This window comes from Ursus arctos, unplaced genomic scaffold (assembly GCF_023065955.2).
Source record: "Ursus arctos isolate Adak ecotype North America unplaced genomic scaffold, UrsArc2.0 scaffold_14, whole genome shotgun sequence".
Taxonomy (NCBI): domain Eukaryota; kingdom Metazoa; phylum Chordata; class Mammalia; order Carnivora; family Ursidae; genus Ursus; species Ursus arctos.
This window is the reverse complement of record NW_026622808.1, coordinates 2,131,118-2,152,370: the sequence shown is the minus strand read 5'-3', so window position 1 is coordinate 2,152,370 and position 21,253 is coordinate 2,131,118. Positions and strand designations below refer to the sequence as shown.

Sequence of the window (21,253 nt, the reverse complement as noted above, 5' to 3'; positions counted from 1 at the left end):
CCTACCACCGACAGCTTAAGGCGGCCTTCCCACATCTTCCTAAACACCTTCTTCATAATCTTTAGCCAGGAGATTTCACCTACTGGAAAAGACAGCAGAGAGAAACTGCTCCTGAGCCTTGTTCAAAGGGACCCTATCAGCGGTTGTGACGCTGGCTGGAAGCATTTTCTCCCAAGTCTTGAATGTTTCCGTGCGGCTGCTCTCCCATGGGATGACCGCCATGATGGACAACATCAAGGAGCTCAAGGTCTTGCAATACAGTGGACTATGAAAATGACTTTATGATCCCAAGGGGTAAAGATCTAGCTCTCCAGTTTTCCCTGAATTCCCTGAGTCTCTAGTTTTCCCTGAGAAAGAGGCTGAGACACTGAATACATAGACAACGGCCACACCATATATAAAAGAACTATGATCCACCACCAGCAGCAACATACCCAGGAAACCCCCTATCTATGATCGACACCCCAAAAGCCAGCCTGCTGCCCCTCAGACTTGCGGGAGACCAGACTGCTATCTCTAGGGATACTCCTGGGAGCTCAACAGTTACTTCCATAACAGTTGACCCAAAATGGCCAGGACATGGTCAGTAACGGACAGTTTCCTTAATTTTTGTCCCTGCTTCCAACTTAGGGCCAAGCAGAGAAAACCAAACCTGCACCCCTGACCAATCACACAGGATGCCCCATTTCTAGGGAGCCCACCTCTTTCCCAGGCCACCAGCGTCCAACAGGGTACACCTGACACCTTCCCCTGCCCCCCCCCCGAAGCTCTCCCACTCCTCTGCCTGCTTTTGGGTCTCTGCCGAAACTCAGAGCAAATGGCCTTTGCCTTTCCCATGTGGCTGGTCTTTATTTCCACGGCCATCGAGACCTAGGTAAGGGCAAGGTGGCTAGACTGGGTTTACAGGTTTCGGTGGCCAGATTTGGTGCATAGTTTACGGGTCTGCTCCTTGATACCAATCACCCCCGTATCACGTTTCGTGAGCAATCAGCCCAATATTTAGAAGAGTAAAGGTGATGGCCACCTGCCATTCCTATAAGGAACTAACATATACCTAATAGCTTTCTCTGTCAAATCCATAAAAACTACCAGCTTACCCTAACCACCCTAAACAGAAAATAAGCAGCTATCTGCAGTCGTCATTTGGACGTGATGACTTACGTTTCCAGGAATTTCACCATACACCATTTACAAGATTTCTGTTTGATTCAACGTAGGAATCCCAAAACATGGTGCATGTCAGAATCCCCTAAGAATGTGTGTATTTGAAAAGCCTCCCAGGGGATTACGAAGGGGACTTCACGATGTGCCGGAGCTGCCCGTGAGGGTATTCAGGGTGGCATTACGACGCTCCTCCTACGCCCCGTGTACGTACGCTGCATACCCTACCAGTGGTGATGCAGTATTCGAAACCTGTATTATACCTTTTTTTCTGGCAGAGGTGGGTAGCAGGGATTGACTACAGTCTTCTCAGAGCCCTCACCTGCCCAGAGAGCCCAACATTTTTTTAAATTGAGATATAACGGACATCTTAGTTTCAAGCGTGCAACCTCATGATTTAGCGTTTGTATATATCGTGAAATGATCACAGTAAATCTCGGTACCCTTCGCCACACGTGGTCACAAAGTTCTTTTTCGCACGAGGAGCACTTTTGAGATCTACTCGCTAAGTAACCTTCAAACATGCGGTACAGTATTATCCGTGCTGCACAGACCACCCCCCGACATACTGTATAACTGGAAGTTCCTCCCACAGCACTTCTTTTAAGTGATTCTTAACTCCCTCGACTTTGCACATACTAGGTACGCTTTTGTTGAACGAGCAAGTGGGCCTTGTATAGCACCAGGAACATAGATCTATATTTGTCTTTTTTTAATTTTTAAATTTTTATTTTCTTAGATCTGTATGTGTAAGTAGAGTCCTCTAATAGTTCCCTTAGCTATGCCACTGGAAAATCCAAAATATGAATGATGCCAGAAACTCAGCTCCGTAATTTCACGCACCGTGATGAAAGTCCAGTGAACTCTGCATTGGCAAGTCTATTCTTTGAACATCTCCCATGTTTTTCATTAAAATATTATTGACCTTGAGAACAACATGTAGCATCATGGGATGGGGAGTTCACTCGAGGTATCAGATGACTTCTCACCCCTCTGGGCCTGCCAAGTACTGATGGATAAATAAGTCTATCACTACTTCACCCAAAGAGAATGTGTTCGGGTTTTAATAGAATCATTTATTCACTGCCAATGCATTCCCCATTATTATTTTAGAAATCAAAGCTGGGCAGTCTTTTGTTTCCTTACTCTTGTAAAGACCAGCTCTGGTGATTCCAGATCCTGTGTTTACGTTCTTTCCTCCAAAGGTGGGAAGGTGATAAAGAGTCCCCTTCCTTCTGAAATGTTCCCACACATCACACCCATGGCCTTCGGGGGAGACCCTACAAGACACATAGCTTAAAAGGTCATACCAGGCGGGAGGGGGAAGGTATGGAATGGCCATGAGGGTGACCTCCAGAGCACCGCTCCAGGTGCTGCGTGGGCTAAGCTACAGCGGGCCATGATCTCGAATGTCTACAGCCACTGTACCATGTATGTTGTCAGAAGTTCGGCAGGAATCACAGCGAGGCCGACCCCGGCTTCTCCGGCCTCACCCCAAACACTCCAATAGGGCCAGTTTATAATGGCCTCAACTCGTCCTGCAGTCTCGCCCTCAGGGTCTCATCATAAAAGGGCTATCACCGAAGGACAGAACTGGGGCCACCAAAGGTACACTTCTGAATGCTTTTTCAGCACTCCTGCTGTCACCAACTTGGAAGAAGTGAGAACCGCATGACACAGGACAGGGAGGGGAATAGAAAGGTCATCCTGCTCTGCTCAAGTATGTTGGTGTGGAAGAGGGTCTGGCAGGGTTAAGAGGGGTGTGAACTTCCAGAGCCAAGTCTCTGAAAAGCCCAACATGTTCCAATAGTCATTTCCGGGGCCCATGCGTAACAGACCCACTTGCCCGTGGGGAAGGCTTACCAACCACTCCCAGTCTGGCTATGAACATCAGCGAAATCCCGACGGGGAGACCAATCACGTAATAGCTAATGGTATTGACAATGGCCCCAATCCTCTGGTTGCCACTGCCCCGAAGAATGCCCGCACTTGTGCACTGTAGGCAGAAAACAGCGATCCGTGAGAAGGTCGTCGAGACTTCAGGAAGACTGCCATCCCCGAGCACATCCTGTCCCGGGGCACTCTGACTTAAAAATCCCTAATCACGTCCCAGTGTTGTCAAGCGAAGAGGCTAAAAATATTCAGTATCGCCTGCCTGCCCCAGCCCAGCTCCTCTCTTCTGTTTAAATTTACCACCCTCAGAAGAAACCCATAGATCATAAAGGTGGGGAAAGGCAACTGCAGGGGGCCTGGATGGCTCAGTGGGTTAGGCACCTGCCTTCAGCTCAGGACATGATCCCAGGGTCTGGGGATCGAGTGCCTCGTCGGGCTCCCTGCTTAGCGGGGAGTCTGCTTCTCCCTCTGCCCCTCCCCAGCCCACCCCACCCCCCGATGGTATGCTCTCTCTCTCGCTCAAATATAAATAAATAAAATCTTAAAAAAATAAAGGGAATATTGCATAATACTTACAGCAAGAGCTTCAAACGATGGGAAACAGCAGAGATCGGAATCACCCGAGCCAGTAGAGCAACGACTTCTCTGTTAGGAAAAGAAAGCACGTGGTGATCAGGAAGAGACAGACAAGTGGGGGGGGGGGGTAAAAAAGACTATGTGATTCAGGTGACAGCACTTGGCTTCCTCATAAAACTGGAGGGGCTCGTGCAGTCCAGCCAACAGCACTCAATTCGGGGGCAGTCCTCCTGTTTCTTGGCCCGTAGGAGAAACCAACCCTACAATGGATCACATGACTTTTAGAATATACAATCCAATTGGCCGAGGTAGACAGTTACATCAAATGATGTGGCACCCCACAAAAAAATAAAATTTGGATTATAACGCCATCCTTCGTTTAACAGGATTCCACGCATCTCTCTCCATGTGTCTGGATGAAACACAACGGTGTGGTTAAGCTCCTCTCTGTGGAACCAGGGTGGGCAAATTATAAAGGCCACAGATACAGTTTACAGAATTATCCATGTTCCTAGAAATTGTCCCTGACCTCTACAGCCAGAGACATTGATTTTAACACCTATGCTTAAAGAGAAACGAGAAAATGCTGCCACTGACCCAGGGAGGGGAGGGAAAAATCCATAATACTCTTTGAGTCTAGAACATTGTCTGGCAAAAAATATTTGTTGAATGAGTTAAAAAAAAAGAAACGCAGCACGGAACAAGATGGTCACTCCCCTCCCCCTCAAAAAGGGACAGAAACACAGGTCTTTCCTTCGAGTGCAATTTTATTTTCCGAATAGGTCACAGATGCAATGGTTCAAAGAAATCAAACACTATGAAAAGGATATCGAGAAAAATCTTCCTTCCGCTCTGTTCCCAGCCCACACACTACCGCCTCCCCCGAGACGAGGCGGCAATCCTCGGGACAGTCTGTACTTGTCCAGATACAAATGTGCTCTCTTATCTTCCCCTTCCAGTCTCCATCATTTTGTGTTCTGGCGTCCTTTACGCGATGTTCCGCAACTTGATTTGTCTGATAGATTACATTCACTCCTATAGTCTATCAAAACATAGTATCTTTTATGTGCTGCTGAATTCTGTCCACTAATATTTTTTTTTAGATTTTATTTATTTATTCGGCAGAGAGAGAGACAGCCAGCGAGAGAGGGAACACAAGCAGAGGGAGTGGGAGAGGAAGAAGCAGGCTCATAGCGGAGGAGCCTGATGTGGGGCTCGATCCCATAACGCCGGGATCATGCCCTGAGCCGAAGGCAGACGCTTAACCGCTGTGCCACCCAGGCACCTCTCTGTCCACTAATATTTTATTTTGGATTTTAAGATAGATATGCATAAGTGAGATTGGTCTGCAACCTTCCTTTTTTCTTACACAAACTTTGTCAGACTTTGGTACCAATGTTGTATTTTTGCTTCCTAAACAGAATGTGGAAATTTTCCTTTTTCTGGTCTCTGCCACAGTTCAACAGCACTGGAATAACATTTTTTTATTTTTTTTTAAAGATTTTATTTATTTATTTGACACACAGAGACAGCCAGCGAGAGAGGGAACACAAGCAGGGGGAGTGGGAGAGGAAGAAGCAGGCTCATAGCAGAGGAGCCTGATGTGGGGCTCGATCCCAGAACGCCAGGATCACGCCCTGAGCCGAAGGCAGACGCCTAACCGCTGTGCCACCCAGGCGCCCCTGGAATAACATTTTAAAGGTTTTATAACGTTCTCCTTTGGAACCCCCAGGGATCAGTGCTTTTTGAGGTTTTTAAAATAAACTTTTCTTTTTCTTATTTCTTCTAAGGATATTGGTCTAGTTAGACCTCCTATGTTTTCCCAGGTAAGTTTTGGTAACTTATTTTCCTAGAAAATGATGTATTCCTTCCAGATTTTTTTTAAATTTACTTGCAAAAGTCATGCAAACTAGTCTGTCATGGTTTAAAAAAATTACTTTTTTTTGCGTCAAGAAGCTCTCTTCCTCTTCCCTCTTTGATTAGGTTAGGTGTCCATGTTGTTAGAATCTATGCGACCAAAGCTGCCAGTTTCCGTTGACCCTGGCAGGCTCCTAAAAAATTTAATTTTGTGAGTTTTCTCTGTCTCGTAATATCATCAAAGATACGGTTTGTGGGGGCGCCTGGGTGGCGCAGCGGTTAAGCGTCTGCCTTCGGCTCAGGGCGTGATCCGGCGTTCTGGGATCGAGTCCCACATCAGGCTCCTCCGCTAAGAGCCTGCTTCTTCCTCTCCCACTCCCCCTGCTTGCGTTCCCTCTCTCGCTGGCTGTCTCTCTCTCTGTCCAATAAATAAATAAATAAATCTTTACAAAAAAAAAAAAAAGATACGGTCTGTGGGCCTTTGGTTTTACATGCCTTCGCCTGCCCTGCATGGTTTCTGAAGTGGACAGGCTCAGGCTCAAGCATCTGCCCTGTGCCTACTGAAACCATCAGCACAGATACACGTCCGATAACCTTAATTCGGACTCCCTTGCACGAAAACGAGAACGATTTCTGGTTGCCTTTCCACTCACTCTGGAGTGACGGACACTTAAACATCGTATTTCCCCACAGCGAAAATGGCTGAGCTGAAGGACAACCCAACACTGGAAGTCAACCGACAGGGGCGCCTGGGTGGCTCCGTCAATTCACCATCAGACTCTTGGTTTCAGCTCAGGGTGTGATCTCAGGTTGTGGGATCGAGCCCCGTGTCTGGCTCTGTATCAGACTCTGTGTCAGGCTCAGTATCCGGCTCCTTGCTGAGCATGGAGTCAGCTTGAGATTCTCTCTCCCTCTCCCTCTGCCCCTTGTTCTCTCTCTGTCTCTCTCAATAAATAAATCTATCTTTAAAAAAAAAGTCAAAAGACAAATATCCGAAGAATGAACTGTGAACGGCAGTCCCTGTCCACCAGGTGCTTTTCAAATCCATGAAGGAAAAGTCAATTTTGCATTCTGTAACTGCTAATGAAAGAATCCCAAATCGGGGCGCCTGGGTGGCTCAGTCGGTGAAGCGTCTGCCTTCGGCTCAGGTCATGATCCAGGGTCCTGGGATTGAGCCCCGCATCGGGCTCCCAGCTCAGCGGGGAGTCTGCTTCTCCCTCTCCCTCTGCCCTCGGACCCTCCCCTCCCTACCCCCCCCCCCCCCCCCCCGCCCCAGCCAGGCTCATGGTCTCTCACTCTCAGATAAATAAAATCTTTTAAAAAAATTACATTTCAGAGGTATCCTTGCAATATATTCACATAGTCAAAACGCACCAGCTGGCCTCACTGATGAAAGCAGCTAACCCAACAGAAACCGAAAACCAGAGAGCGGATCCACCCCTTACAAGAATTCGTCTCGACAATCTGTCTGCTAATGTGAATCTTTTTGAGATGACCTATCAGGGATATTTTAACTTCAATCTGAACTGACGAGTATATTACGCAACTTGTACACACCAGGGACTTGGGCAAATTGAGATACCGAAATGCTTCGTATCATTGGCACCGGAATAATTAACTGAAATGTCACCAATGGGACCCCAAAGGGGTTTCCTTCTTTAAAAGACACACAGATCCTGACCACCAGCAGCATCTCTCAGCACCCGGGCCTGCACAGCGGCCTTCTAGAGGGTAAATGACCTCCAAGAGCTCACCTGTTCTTCCCAGGTCACAGGAGCGGGTTTGTCATCTTGCCAACGGCTCAGGGACCCTCCACAATGCCACACTCCCAGGAAGCCCGGTGTGAAGGCATCTACCCAAACCATTCCTTCCCGTGGATTTCCCATTTCAAGAAAATCTTCACACTCACCGGTCGGTAGTGAAAATGTACCCCACAACGTCCTTACAGCTTAACATCACGACACACAAGGTTACAGCCAAGACTCCTGGAGGTAAAAATGGCACAGAGACAACACAGTGAGAAAGGAGGGCTGCAGGGAACCGCGCAGCTGGGCTTCCCGGGCAAAGACCGCTCCGGTGAGTCACTGGCGGGAGACTCTTTAAGCACCTGTGACCAGCAGGGCAACAGTGGAGGACGTCTTGGCCTGCTCGATGTTTCCTGCACCCAGCGCGTTCCCTACCGGATGCTGGCAGCCACACTGAAGCCTGAAGGTATCTAGAAGCCAAAAGAACCATACGACAATGACAAGGAAAGAGTGAGTGGGGAGCAAAGCTGCAGCCTGGCCTCTGGGCTCCTTTGTGAGCCGCACCGGGAATCTTCTCCAGGGCGGAGGAGCCTGGGAGGTCGTGCTGCACACCTCCTTGGTAAAACTGTGCAGAAAGTTCTGAGAAGGCGAATTTGCAACATCCCCTTTGTCTAGCAGGGTGCCCCCAGGCTAAGGTGAATGGGCCTCACTCACTGGGCTTTTGAGCAGAGCTTCTAGGGTATGCAATGGGCGGGTCCCTGCACAATCACATTCCTCTCCCCACCCCCCCACCCCCCCCACCTCCCGCCTGTGGCCAGACAAGAGCCCAAGCTAAGTCTGAAAGACCATCAAGGGACCAAATTTAGAAGACAGGGGCGCCTGGGTGGCTCAGTGGGTTCAGAGTCTGCCTTCGGCTCAGGTCATGATCTCAGGGTCTTGGGATCAAGCCCCCTCATCGGGCTCTTTGATCAGCAGGGAGCCTGCTTCTCCCTCTCCCCCTGCCCCTCCCCTGACTCGGGCTCTATCTCGCTCTCTAATGAATAAATAAAAACTTAAAAAAGTTTAGAAGACAGAATCTTAAAAACGGTGACCTTCCCCCTTCCCCAAAATGTGGGGTAAAAAGGAACTTAAGGAAACAGAAAGGTGCATAGGAAGCAGATAGCAGGCTACCCTTTTGAGTGGGGGGAGGGTCGGGGAAGGGCAGGATGAAGAGGGGTGTGAAAGCAGACACAGGAAGGCAGGATGGCGCGGCCGGTTAGGAATGGGAGTTTTTGAGACCACACTGCTTGGGTTCAAGTCCAGACGCAGGCATTTATCAGCTGTGTAACCCTGAACACGTGACTCACCCTCTCTTGCCCTCAACTGTTTTCTGTGAGCGGGATCCTGTAACAGAGCCTACCTTGTAGGGTTACTGCGGGGATGGGAGGAGTCTATACGCCAGCTGCCTAGAACAAGGCCTCACGTGTAGTAATTACTCAATAAAAATTAGGCATTACTAGTATCTACAAATTTACCACTTGAGAAAGTGGTATTAGTTTAAAAAAAAAAAAAAAAAGGAGTCACCACCCATTGGAACATGCATTTTGCCTAACAGACAGGCTGACCAACGGGCAGGACCGTAGAAATCTCAGACTGAGGCACGCAGAAGACCTACAAGACGGACCCAAGCCGGAAACTTGCCAGTGGGAGCAGACAGACAGCTCTCCCACGGATAATTAACTACCAAGGGAAAGAGAGGGATGTCCGTGATGAAGAAAACCCAGCAGACACCACCCTTCACCAAGAAATCAAGTTCGTATCACCAGTCGTGGAACAAATGCATGTCACCTGCCTCCTGCCAGAACGTGCGAGCAGCACACAGCGACACTTCTGTCCTATTCCTGCCAAAAACGCAGACTCGGAAACTATTCACGAGGAAGTGTCAGCTCGACAAATTGAGGGAAAGTCTGTATAAAGTGGCCCCTGTTTTTCAAAGACATCAAGGTCAAGAACAACAAAGAAAAGCTGAGGATTTGTTCTAGATTCAAGAACATTAAGGAAGCATAACACTTCAGGGGCACCTGGTTGGCTCAGTCGGTTAAGCCTCCGATTCTTGGTTTCGGCTAGGGTCGTGGTCTTGGGTCATGGGATCAAGTATTGGGCTCTACACTCAGCGAGGAATCTACTGGACATTCTCTCTTTCTGTACCTTCTTCCTCACCCCCACTCGAGCTTGTGCCCGCACACGCACTCTCTCTCAAATAAATAAATCTTAAAAAAAAAAAAAAAGAAGCATAAGGACTTTAGTTCTGGGAAAAAACCAGTTGTACAGGACATTATCAGAAGAATGGATGGTATTCGAATATGGATTGTGGAGGTGGTAGACGGGTAGAAACACAGATTGATCGACAGAGAGAGAAATGGGGCAAAATATGAACAGCTGGGGGGCGCCTGGGTGGCACAGCGGTTAAGCGTCTGCCTTCGGCTCAGGGCGTGATCCCGGCGTTATGGGATCGAGCCCCACATCAGGCTCCTCCGCTCTGAGCCTGCTTCTTCCTCTCCCACTCCCCCTGCTGTGTTCCCTCTCTCGTTGGCTGTCTCTATCTCTGTCGAATAAATAAATAGAATCTTAAAAAAAAAATATGAACAGCTGGGGAATAAGAGTAAAGGGCACAAATCCTTCTTTCAATTAGAGAAATACAAGCGTCAATTCTTCTAAGCCTGTTGGAAAGCATGTAACAATATATGCAAAAGACTCGAAACTGTAATTGAATTTCACTTCGAGGAATTTATCCTAAAGAAATAAGCAAGTATGTAAAGATATTTGTCTAAAGCGTCTTTGAAGTGTTGCTCGTAATATTGAAACATTTGAAATTAAATATTCCACAATAGGAGATGGATTTAAAAATGATATGTACAAGGAGACACTGGTAAGTGTTTTGATTTGGACATAGTTACTCAACTTACTGCAACTTAAAATGTGTATTAAATATCCAGTGTTGAAGCAATGAATACAGGTTTAAAAATTCTGCTGGAGAACAGAATAAAAGCAAAAACCAAAAACACACACATCCCCAACAGAATGATTCTTTAAAAAAACAAATTGGAACTACAGGGGTGCTTGGTGGCACATTCAGTTAAGCGTCCGACTCCTGGTTTCAGCTCAGGTCTGATATCGAGGTCGTGAGATCGAGCCCGTGTCTGGCTTCAAGCTCAGCACAGAGTCAGCTTGAGATTCTCTCTCCCTCTCCCTCTGCTCCTCTCACTGCTGCCCAACCCCCCCCCCCACACTCTTCTCAAGTAAGTAGATACATCTTTTTTTAAAAAATAGGAAATACATATTTTATGTAATTTTTAAATATAACCAACATCAAGGTGGGGCAGGGGGGATGATCTAATCCCTTTCACATGACAATTCTCTTTCTAAAGCGGCACTTGCTAGAGATGAAAGCCCTTCAGAATTTCCAGGTGCTGTTCCAGAAAACAAAGCCACAGGAAAGCCCCTAACAACTGGCATTCTTCTCTAGCACACCGAAATCTCCCTCCTTTCCAAGGCTGAGTGATACTCCATCGTATGGACAGAGCCGTCTGCTTCATCCGTTGACAGACACTTGGGTCGCTTTCACCTTTTCGCTACCGTGAATGATGCTGCTGTGGCCTGTGTACGGGTATCTGCTGGAGACCCTACATTCAGGTCTTTGGGGTCCACCTAAGAGTGGTCACACGGAGCTTAAGAAGCATCAGACCCAGGCAGGCGCGGAGCTCGGGGAGACACAAGGAGCTAGGCTCTTCTTGCCATGCATCTGGCACCATCACCCCTCGGGCCCCCCTACCTGTCCCCGCAAGGCATCTGTGTCGTGACGACATGAAAATATTCTTTGGCAATCAAGGATGCGCGTGACCAGCACTGAGCAACTCATTCTTCCAAACTTCCCAGAGCTCCCAGGGAAGACCCCATCGTTCCAAATGGACCCTCCCTGGCTCCAGGATGAAATTTCACTTTCGTCAATCCGTTTAAAAACTACTAAGTGATGAATGCCTACATGCATTCTTAGGACTCTTCTTTCAAGGGGAACGTCCAGCACATCCCCACAACCAGCCCCCAGACACTCACCAAGAACAAAATAACGGTCAGTTCATACACGACAGACTGGGCTCCCAGCTCCACCACGCCAAGGATACCTGGTAGAGAGAGACAGCTGACAACGTGCTTCCAGACGGGGCCCCGCGTTGACGCCCGCCATCGCCACCTGTCCCCACACTGACCGCTCAGTAAGTTGCCGATCTCGTAGGCCCACCACTCCATGCACAACATGAGCATGCCGGGGATGGCCAGGTTGAAAAAGGAGGTCCAGTCCTCCAGACACTCACGGGACCACCCTGCAGCGGGGACGCAGACACATGAGCGACACGTGGTGGCTGGGCTGGACCTCAACCCAAGACCAAACCCGCATCCGACTTGGAAGACAAACGGCGGTCTTTACCTCCCCAGGTAGCTTGATGCAGTTTCCTCCCACGGATGTAGAAGAAGAGAAGCAGTGCCAGGGTGTACTGGGAAATTGTATTTGCCAGCGCCGACCCCCTGGGAAGAAGAGTGCCAGTGACGGACGTGCGCGTCCTCCGTCCTGCTGGGACGCCTGCGTAAGCCCTGATCACGTCCTCTTTCTGGGGCAGCCTCACTGTGCATTCCAAGCAGTGTATCCGGAGTGGCCCAGGGAGGGGACCACACACGGACACGTGACCAGGTCTAGGTTCCCCCCCCCCACCATGCTGCCCTGGAAAAGCCACAAGGTCATTCCTTCCCCGTCCCAAGGTCATTCCTTCCCCCCGTCCCAAGGTCATTCCTTCCCCCGCCCCCCCGCCCCAAGAATCAGTTAGACTCACATCACCCCAAGATGCAGCTGATAAAGAAACAAATAGTTGATGAGGGCATTGACGAGGTTGGCTGCTATTCCGGTTAGGACCTGGGGCAGTACGATTCCCTGAAACGAGGAGAGACCACACCCCATGCTGGAGACCAAGGAGCGGGACTGCCACTTTGTCCCCAAACACACTGGCACGGCGAGCTGCCACAAGGACCTAACTGGATGCCATCCTTGCTGCTCCTACCTTCCTGCCTCCCACCCCCTCCTCCTCCTCCCGGAGGCGTGAAGCATGGGGCTCCGGCCACAGGGATACAGGCAGGCGATGAGAAGGCAGAGAAGTAGGAAGACAAAGCGGTTGGCCTTCCAGAAGGAAGGACTGGCAGGGACTGACTGTAAACAAGTCGCCTTCTGCTCCGGACGCTGGGTGAAAGCTCGGCGCTTTCTGGACCAAACGGAAGCTCAGGGATCGGAGAAAATCTAAGACGACCTAAATGTGGGAAGGACTCCATCACACCTGGCTCTGCTCAGCAGCACAGGGCAGAAAAGTCCAGGCCCACGGGCATCTCGATGTAAGACTTCCGGCGGAAGAGGGAAAGGACGCACACGAGCTGGGGGTACAGAGCTGCCTGCCGACCATCGGGACAGATTCTCGGACACGACAAAGCCAGCGGTGACGATCACAGGAGGTGCTGTAAACTGTCACCCAGCCCCTTCTCTGAATGCTTTTTCTCTGAGAAACCGCGCTCTCTAAAATCCCAGACCACTGGACATTTTGCTGTTTGCTGTATCTCAGTAAACCTAAAAGATTCGTCTCCTGCCTGGGGGATTGACGTCACTCACACACAGAAAAAGCAGCCTCGATTTCCAACTCAGGAGGGGAGCCTCTCGTGGGTTTCTGGACGCGGCAATCTGCATCTATCTGAGCTCCCCAAGGAGAGAGGACTGGGGTCCTCTTGGCACGGCAGACCCTTTCCTGCTTTGCTCCGAGCCCCATCAAAGCACGGCCTCCCCTGGATTGCACCTGGACTCCACCCTTCAGAATCGTAGCATCTTCCGCCTTTGCTGGATGGGAACCACACTCCTCTGATCTCCACTATGGCTGGCAAACCCGACTCTTGCCGTGCTGCGGGTCTGTCTCTAGGGGCCTCAGCAGTCCTGGGCTCGGGGACCGGGACAAGGATCGTGGCCAGCCACCACTATGGCTCACTTACTTATCAGGTGACCTTGCTTAGTTTTAGCAAAGGAGGCAGGTGACTACACCTGCCTTTTATGTAGAAAGTCAAGGAAGTAGCGTGGGGTGGGCTTGGCCCCAGGAAAGGACTGGCAGCTGGGAGCCTCGGTAAGAGGCTCCTGAAGTTATCACGGAAGCAAGAGGAAGAACGACAGAGAACTGAAGCATGGGGGGTAAGGAGGGGACAGGCATGACCTCCAGGACCGTCACTGATGGGCTGTGGGAGTGAAGGAAAAGATGGGAGTCCCACATGAGGACAGGTTACCCCAAGAGAAGATGTTGGAGGCCACTAACTGGGAGGGAACACGGGGAAGTGGACAGGCAGGCCTGGGGGCTGAGAAGGTCAAGGGCGCAACGTGCACGGGCCTCCCACGGGCAGCGGACAAGACTGGCGGTTAGAGCTGGAAATGTGGGAGCCACACGCACGCTGATGGAAACGAAGACACACAGACACACAGCTTCCCAAAGAGGAAGGTCAGCAGAAGCCGGTGGGGGTTGCCTTCTCGAACTCTCCCCCACTAAAAGTCTAAGCAGCCCCCCGGTTTCCTCCGGGCTCTTCCCACCCTGTCCAGCCATGTTAACTTTGCCCGCAGACCAGCTGCTTCACCTGTGGCGGAAGCCGGGTTACATGCAACTCCTGGCTCCCCCTCCTGTCCTGCAGCCGATGGGTCCTCTCATTCTATAGGACCCACCCTGCACGTCTCCCGTTCCTCCCACAGGGCATCCTTTCTTGTCACAGACCCACAGCATCTTTTGTACGGACCACATCTGTGACTCTCCTCTCTTCTCCTGGCCATCAATGGGTTTCCCAGCAGCTGAAAGATCCACACCAGAGGAACAAACACAAGGCCCCGAGCGCTGACCTGGGCCAACCCGCCTCTCTGGTTCTGTCCTCCACGGTGTCCTCCACCCACATCGTGGCCTCTGCAGTCCCGCCTGTCAGTGACTCGGACACCTTGGGAACCCCGCATGTTCTCCAAAACCCAGTTCACGCCTCCTGGCCCCTCAGCTTCCAGCTTCTACTTCTAGAACTTTCCTTGTCCCTCAGAGAATGACAGAGAGGGGTTTTCACTTCCACTCTCCCCACTGGATCAAGCTGGAGCCTGCAGTCAGGAGCCCCCACGTTTGCTGGGAGACTGACGGTCAGCGAGAAGGTTCTGAGCAGGCTAAGTCCTCTCTGTGGCTTCAGACAAGGTTACGGGCTGGCAGCAGACATGGAGATTTCTGCCTCTTTCTAGACACTGATGTAGGTTTGAAATGGTTCATTCACAGGGTAACAGCTTACATTGAAGAACGCTAACTAGATGGAAAACCTCCTCCCTTCCCTCTTCCCTTCGTTGTTCCCTTGCTGTGTCCCGGAGAGCCTACCTCCGTGGCCATGACCCACTGCCCGGTACCCTCATGGACCTGGATTCATCTGGAAGGAAGTCCATGGTCCCACATAGGCTGACGTCATAAGTCCATACCTACCATCCCAGGTCTTCTGCTGTTGCTGTTAGTCACGTGCGGAGGCCTAACTGACGTGAGGGATCATCAGGACGTGGGCCTTCACGCCCACTGAGGAGAGTCGGGCCCTTCGGACCCATCTGAGCGGAGAGGTTGGCTCCCTGGAGCCCGACAGGCGCCCTCTGCGGGGCACACGGGGCACGCACCCTTCCTTCCAGGGGCCCAGTAACAGCACAGAGCCAAAGACCGACGGCTACAGTGCTAACCCTATCCGGCCAATGACAGTATTTCCGAGGGAGAATCGGGTAAGACTTTTCCAGAGCCAACAATAACGTATCCTTTTCACCTCATAAACCTCTCCACACCAAAGTCCTGCCCCTACAACGTGGGGAAATGTACTTCAGTGGCTCGTATTTTCGCCCCCCCCCCATCGCCGAAAGGCATAAACTCCCACGAGCCCCCCAAAGAGAAAGAGAGTCTGCATTACCTGGCTGAGCAAGTATTTCACTTGTAACGCATAAAGGAAGGTTGCCTACAAGAGAACAAGAAATGAACGTTAACATCTTGGCCTTGCCACGCAGCCGTGAGCTGGGAGCCACGGCTTGGCTGCCCTCTGCTCCCACATGAGCGACAGGGCCACACCATCTCAAGAGGGGACAGGGAGGGGGGCAGGGCGCGGCAGCCAGGGTGTCTCGGGGCCAGGGTGTTCCAAACATCTCTTTGATGGACGGACATGATCGTAGAGACCCTAGAGTCTGGGAGAGCGAGTCCCTGGAGTGCATGGCAAGGATTCTTCTGGGGGTGGTGGGCTGTCAAGGACACCCCTGGGCAAACTCTAGGGGAGGCACCCCATTTACATAGACTGGGCAACAGTCCTATTTGGTAATTAAACCTGAAAGATTTCAGGACAAATAAAAAACCACAAGGCCAATCAGGAGAGCAGACAGCTAGTTTTAAGAGCTGAATTGCATCCACCCAAATTTCTATGTCGCAGCCCTGATGTCCAATGCGACCGTTATTTGGGGATAGTCTTTAAAGACGTGATTAAGGGGCGCCTGGGTGGCACAGCGATTAAGCGTCTGCCTTCGGCTCAGGGCGTGATCCCGGCATTATGGGATCGAGCCCCACATCAGGCTCCTCTGCTATGAGCCTGCTTCTCCCTCTCCCACTCCCCCTGCTGTGTTCCTCTCTAGCTGGCTGTCTCTATCTCTGTTGAATAAATAAATAAAATATTTTAAAAAAAATAAAGAGGTGATTAAGTTAAAATGAGGTGGGCCCTCATTAGGGTGGGCCCTGGCCCAAAAGGACTGGTGTCATTATAAGACGAGGAACCCTAGGGCTTCACCTGCTCAGGGGGACACCAAGGAGAAGAGGCAGCAAGAAGGAGGCCGTCTGCAAGCCCGTGGAGAGAGGCCTTGGAGGACACCAACCCTGCCACACCTTGACTTGGGACTTTCCCACTTCTTGAGAAAAAATCGGTTTCTGGTGTTCGAGCCAGCCAGTCTGTGCCTTTCTGTTACGGCAGCCCGTGCAGACCAAGACAGCCGTTACCGTCCCCAACTGCGTAAAATGAGCCTGGATTGTTCGCCGGCCACGCACCTCTGCGTCCAACATGAACACACGCTGAGGGCCCTGTGTGATCACGCTCAGCAAGGAAAACAATCTGAAAGTTCAGAGGGAGGCCCTGAGGCGTCCTGACGTGGGGAAGAATTTACCACCACCCAAAAAAAAAAGTCTGAACTCCTTTTCCGGGAGGATTCCAGAGGTCCCTCCAGGCGTAGGAGCTCAGGACGAGGCCTCCTGGACTTGCCTTGACCTGGGCGTTTCTTGAGGGACAGACGTTCACGTCTTTCCTGGGCATAATGAAAGCCATGCTTCTTGAACGAGCCAGGGTCACATGTGGGAATCCTAGGAGACTGACCCAACGCACTGAGCTCACAGGTACCCCAGCTGCCTTGTACCACCGAACCTCAAGAAGGGGGCCTCGTAACCCTTGAAAACTTACAGGAAGAGCTGGAACGAAGACCATGACGTAGTCCTGGGTAAGCCTATATAAGGAAAAGAAAAAAAAAAAGGTGGCAGGGGTTTCCCTTTCAAGGGAAGGGCAGGGAGGATGAGCAAACGAACATTGCCTTCCCCGTTCTTGGCTCTTACTGAACGAATGCGCTTGAGTGCAGGAGCAAAACGTAAACATGGACACATAGACCTTATCGTCTCATAACCCAGTTATAACCCCCTCTTGCTTCCTCCACATCTTTAGATCCAAGAAAGGGTTTTTCAAACTCAGCACGATGGCCGGATAATTCTCTGCTGTGCGTGCAAGGACGTTTTGTAGTACCTCTGGCTTCTCCCAATACCAGTACTGACAACCGGAAATGCCCCCAACATTGCCAAATGTCCCCTAAGTTCACAGCCACTGCCCTAAAACAAGAACTTATTTTAAAGGAGGGGCGCCTGGGTGGCTCAGTCGTTAAGCGTCTGCCTTAGGCTCAGGGCATGATCCCGGGGTCCTGGGATCGAGCCCCGCATCGGGCTCTTCCGCTATGAGCCTGCTTCTTCCTCTCCCACTCCCCCTGCTTGTGTTCCCTCTCTCGCTGGCTGTCTCTATCTCTGTCAAATAAATAAAATCTTTAAAAAAAGAACTTATTTTGAAGGAATTTATGAACTAACCCAGCAGGCCTCAAACTCAGCAACACATCAGACAACACATCAGAATCATGCAGGGGAACTCGGAAAGACACTGGTGCCCATGCTGCCCCCCGCAGGACAATTAAAACAGAACGCTGAGAGGGGAAGGGGGGACCAGGTACGGGTGGGTTTTTAAAACACCCAAGTGATGTGAATATAAACCAGGGTCAAGAACCACAAAACCATGAACAAACAGCCATAGATCACTACCTCAAAACTTTTCACCCGGAAGTCATGCAAATAAGGACGTCTAGACCTTAGGTGCCGGGTGTGGACAGCACTATGGCCTGGCAGAAGTCACCTAGGGAACCCTTGACCCCCCTAGTGGTGTGTGGCCTTGTCCCTGGCCTTTGTAATTCCTGGAGGCTGAACTTGGATGGGACCATTTTTCCGCCAAGATGGACCCCACCCCGCCCACTGCGACGTGGGCCCCCCCTTACCTGGACACGGCCGGGTCCTGCCGGAAGAGCAACAGCATCTTCTGGGCGTTGAGGAAGAGTGCCCAGCAGGGGAAGCAGGAGAGAAGCAGCACCAGGGTGGCCTTCTGCAGGATGACCCCCACATGCTTCAAGTTCTGGCTCCCATACGTCTGCGTGCACACGGTCAAAACAAACCCATTAGCAGAGAGACGGCACCCCCTGGACACCCCCCCCCAAAAGCCTTCAATCCCGATCCACAAAGATGGTCCTACGACTTTGCCACACTCTCTCGTGCCGCACTTGGCTGCCCATTAGAATCACCTGGAAGGCATTTAAGACACTGATGCCACGGTCCCACCAGAGACAGTCTGGATTTAACAGGCCCCGGGTGGGGCCCCAGGCAGCAGTCATTTTTAAAAGCGCCCCGTGAGATTCTAATGGCCAGTCAGAGTGGCATCGGCTGGAAACCTCTTAGAGATGCAATATCTTGCCCCCCCCATAACTCAGAGCAGAAACTCTGGTACGGCCAGTGGGGGGCCAAAACCCACTCCCACGGGCTTCCAAGAGCCCAACTGTGCACGTCTCTCCCTGGGTCATGTCCAGCGACATCTGCGTGGCAGCCTGAGACCAGCTATAGAGAAAGTAGTTCCTTCTGCCACTGGAATGAGCAAACCGTTCAGGTCAGAACATCTTCCTCCTCCCGCCTGAGACCTGGTCATTCAACGTTTAGTAGCATGCCACTGGTGGGACGCTCCCGGCCGGTTTTAACAAGCCCCCCAGGGAGCTCGAGTGGGCTCTCAAGGTTGAGAAAAGCACGGCCTAGCGCCAAACTCAGCGATGTGCAAAGGGCTAGGAGGGTCTTGGACACAATGTCCCCTCTTTGGCCAAAAGGTAACACAAGCAGCCGTGCAAACATGACTTCCCAAGTCTGCGAGGCACGCGGCCACATTTCCAGAAAGCTAGACAGTGCAAGTGGAATTGAGGGCTTGCTGTCGGGGAGTCCCTCCCTCTGTGCACAAGACCCTCCCCTCCTGCCGGTGGGGCCCTCCCAGCTCCCCTTGCGAGAAGATGTCCAGGGTCCCTTGCGAGAGTCACCTGCGGCTTCCGTTTACCTGGGACATGAGGGTGTCGCAAGCAGAAGATAAGCCGAAACCCACAGAGAGACCAGCGACATTGATAAACTGGAAAAAAAAAAAAAAATGCAAGACGGCCACGCAGAGTGAAAAGGAGACAGGAAGGCGAATTCTCTGTCCGTCCTGATCGGACGCCGCTGCGTGCCCCTGGGAACCCTCCCAAGTCAGCCTACCCAGCTCTGCCCTCCCCCGAGCCCCTGCACAAATCCGCTGGGCCCGCGTAATTAAAGGACGGGCACAAGTTAAAGAGAGAAAAAATCTCAGCCAGAGGTTATGACCAAGCCTTTGTCTTTAGTAAGCCCTGGGCATTTTGATTCCCAATTTCAGAGAGAATCGTCCTTGAGGGAAATGCCACGTGACACAGTAGCAGCTCTGCCTAAGTCTACTTGCTCCAGACCAAGCATGGCCTGTGACAATATCCTGAAGGACTCTAAGGGCTCAGAACCAAGCCCCTGAAGTCAAGGTCAGAGGGCTCCCAGGTGCACTTGTCTTGACCAGGGTCACCAACTAAAGCCCCGGGTCCCTGGAGCTTTGGGGAGCCGGGGGCAGTACCCCAACACCAGAGCGTGGCATCACGGGATATCTGGCACCTGCCATCTCCACCTGAGCCCGCAGGAACCTAACCAGGGACAGCAGCCTCAACTAGGCTCAGCCTAGAAGCACCAGCCTTCTTGCACTTCCCTTGGCTAAAGAGAATCTGCCAGAGGCTCGCTGAACACTTTTCTTCCCCCAGATTTCCACACATTAAAACCCCAAAAGGATAGTGAAGCCTGGGGTTGCTCACGCTGCTCCCTGAAAGCAAGACAACCCGTGTATATCCCTGGGGGCAATCCGGAATAGTCCTGCATAGTTCAGAGGCAGCGAACGCCAGGGCTGCAGGGACCAGGCAGGAAAGGCGAATGTGTGTCTGAGCAGGGCAAGGGCAAGGGGGAACCGGGGATGCTGCTGAAAGCCACTGACTCCACCTTTCTAGAAACACCTAGCTGGCCAAACGAAACAAGTGTGGCAGGGCCACTGGGCCACACATAGCCAATTAGCCCCTGGCAGAGGTCAAGGACATCTCTCTTTGGTTTGGGGGATTCACATCTAGGATACAGAAAGGATTTGGGCTTCCTCCCAATTTTAGGTTTGGACACTGGGACCCAGGATGTCACCTTCCAGTTCTAGATCATGGAGACGGAAGTGGGGGCAGAAGCCAGAGTCCCATGGATTACAAAGTCACTGATGTGGGAGACAGAATAATGGCCCTCCAAAGATGTCCTGTCTTAACCCCTGAAGCCTGGGAAACCATGAGGTTACACGGCAAAGGAGACTTAGAGTTGCAAACGGAAATAAGGTGACGGCCGGGCCAACCCCTTGTTTTTAGCCCAGAGAAACTCATGTGAGACTTCTAACCTCCAGCCCTGGAAGATAACGAATTGTGCTGGTGTAAGGGATTAAAGAGGGGGACTTCCTAACAGCAGCAAGCGGAAACTGGTACAGACGGCTTTCAGAAATGTGTTAGCAAGTCCCATACGTACCGCAATCGCGAGGGTGACAGCATCCAGCTCCAGCTTCCCCAGGTGGCCACAGAACACGGAGCTTACGAAACTGATCAGAAACACCATCAACTGTGCCAAGAACTTGGAAGAGACAGAGAAGCTGCAGGTGAGTCCCAACCATCACAGTGGGAGGAGGGCGCGAGGGCCCGGGGGGAACCCCCCACCCTCTCCAAATCGACTCCAGTCAGAAGTAAAGAAACCAGGGGGTGCTGGGGGGTGCAGTCAGTTAAGCATCTGACTCTTGGTTTCGGCTCAGGTGGTGATCTCAGGGTCATGAGATCGAGTCCTGCGTCAGGTTCCAAGCTCAGCGCCGCGTCTGCTCGAGATACTCCCGCTCCCTCTCCCGCTCCCCCTCCCGCTCATGCTCTCTCGCACTCGAGGAAATAAATAAATCTTAAAAAAAAAAAAAAACTGAGCCTCGGCCAACTTTCACAGGCAAACGTGCAACTTCTGGTAGGGTTCTTGAAGGGTATCGAAGAGTTCACTTGCAACCACGATCAGCGCCCTGTTTTTGAGAACTTCCCGGCTTTCTGATTCGATTTTTCACGTTAGAATCTCAGGAATTAGGCAATTCTGTTCCCCCACGTGTCTCGAGGACAGCTGTCTCAACAACAGCCTGACTGGCCGTGACTAGAGGTAGTCACATGTACAACAGAAGTCACCAGACGGACCGTGCCTCTGTCTCTTCCTGTCACAAAGGCCCTGCTCGTTTTTCTAGCC

The 21,253-nt window shown here is 51.3% G+C and overlaps 1 protein-coding gene across 1 annotated transcript in view; it reads right to left on the bottom strand.

The window, feature by feature from the left end:
• Positions 1-21,253, bottom strand: part of LOC113271271 (multidrug and toxin extrusion protein 1-like) — a 35,002-nt gene that overhangs the window by 9,959 nt on the left and 3,790 nt on the right. The window contains 15 exon segments of the mRNA XM_026521110.4: positions 3,025-3,157; positions 3,631-3,647; positions 3,650-3,699; positions 7,397-7,472; positions 7,595-7,666; positions 7,669-7,702; positions 11,325-11,392; positions 11,477-11,590; positions 11,695-11,792; positions 12,095-12,192; positions 15,240-15,284; positions 16,758-16,800; positions 17,881-18,029; positions 18,972-19,040; positions 20,513-20,614. Of these exon segments, the coding sequence (XP_026376895.4) occupies positions 3,025-3,157; positions 3,631-3,647; positions 3,650-3,699; positions 7,397-7,472; positions 7,595-7,666; positions 7,669-7,702; positions 11,325-11,392; positions 11,477-11,590; positions 11,695-11,792; positions 12,095-12,192; positions 15,240-15,284; positions 16,758-16,800; positions 17,881-18,029; positions 18,972-19,040; positions 20,513-20,614 (1,168 nt within the window).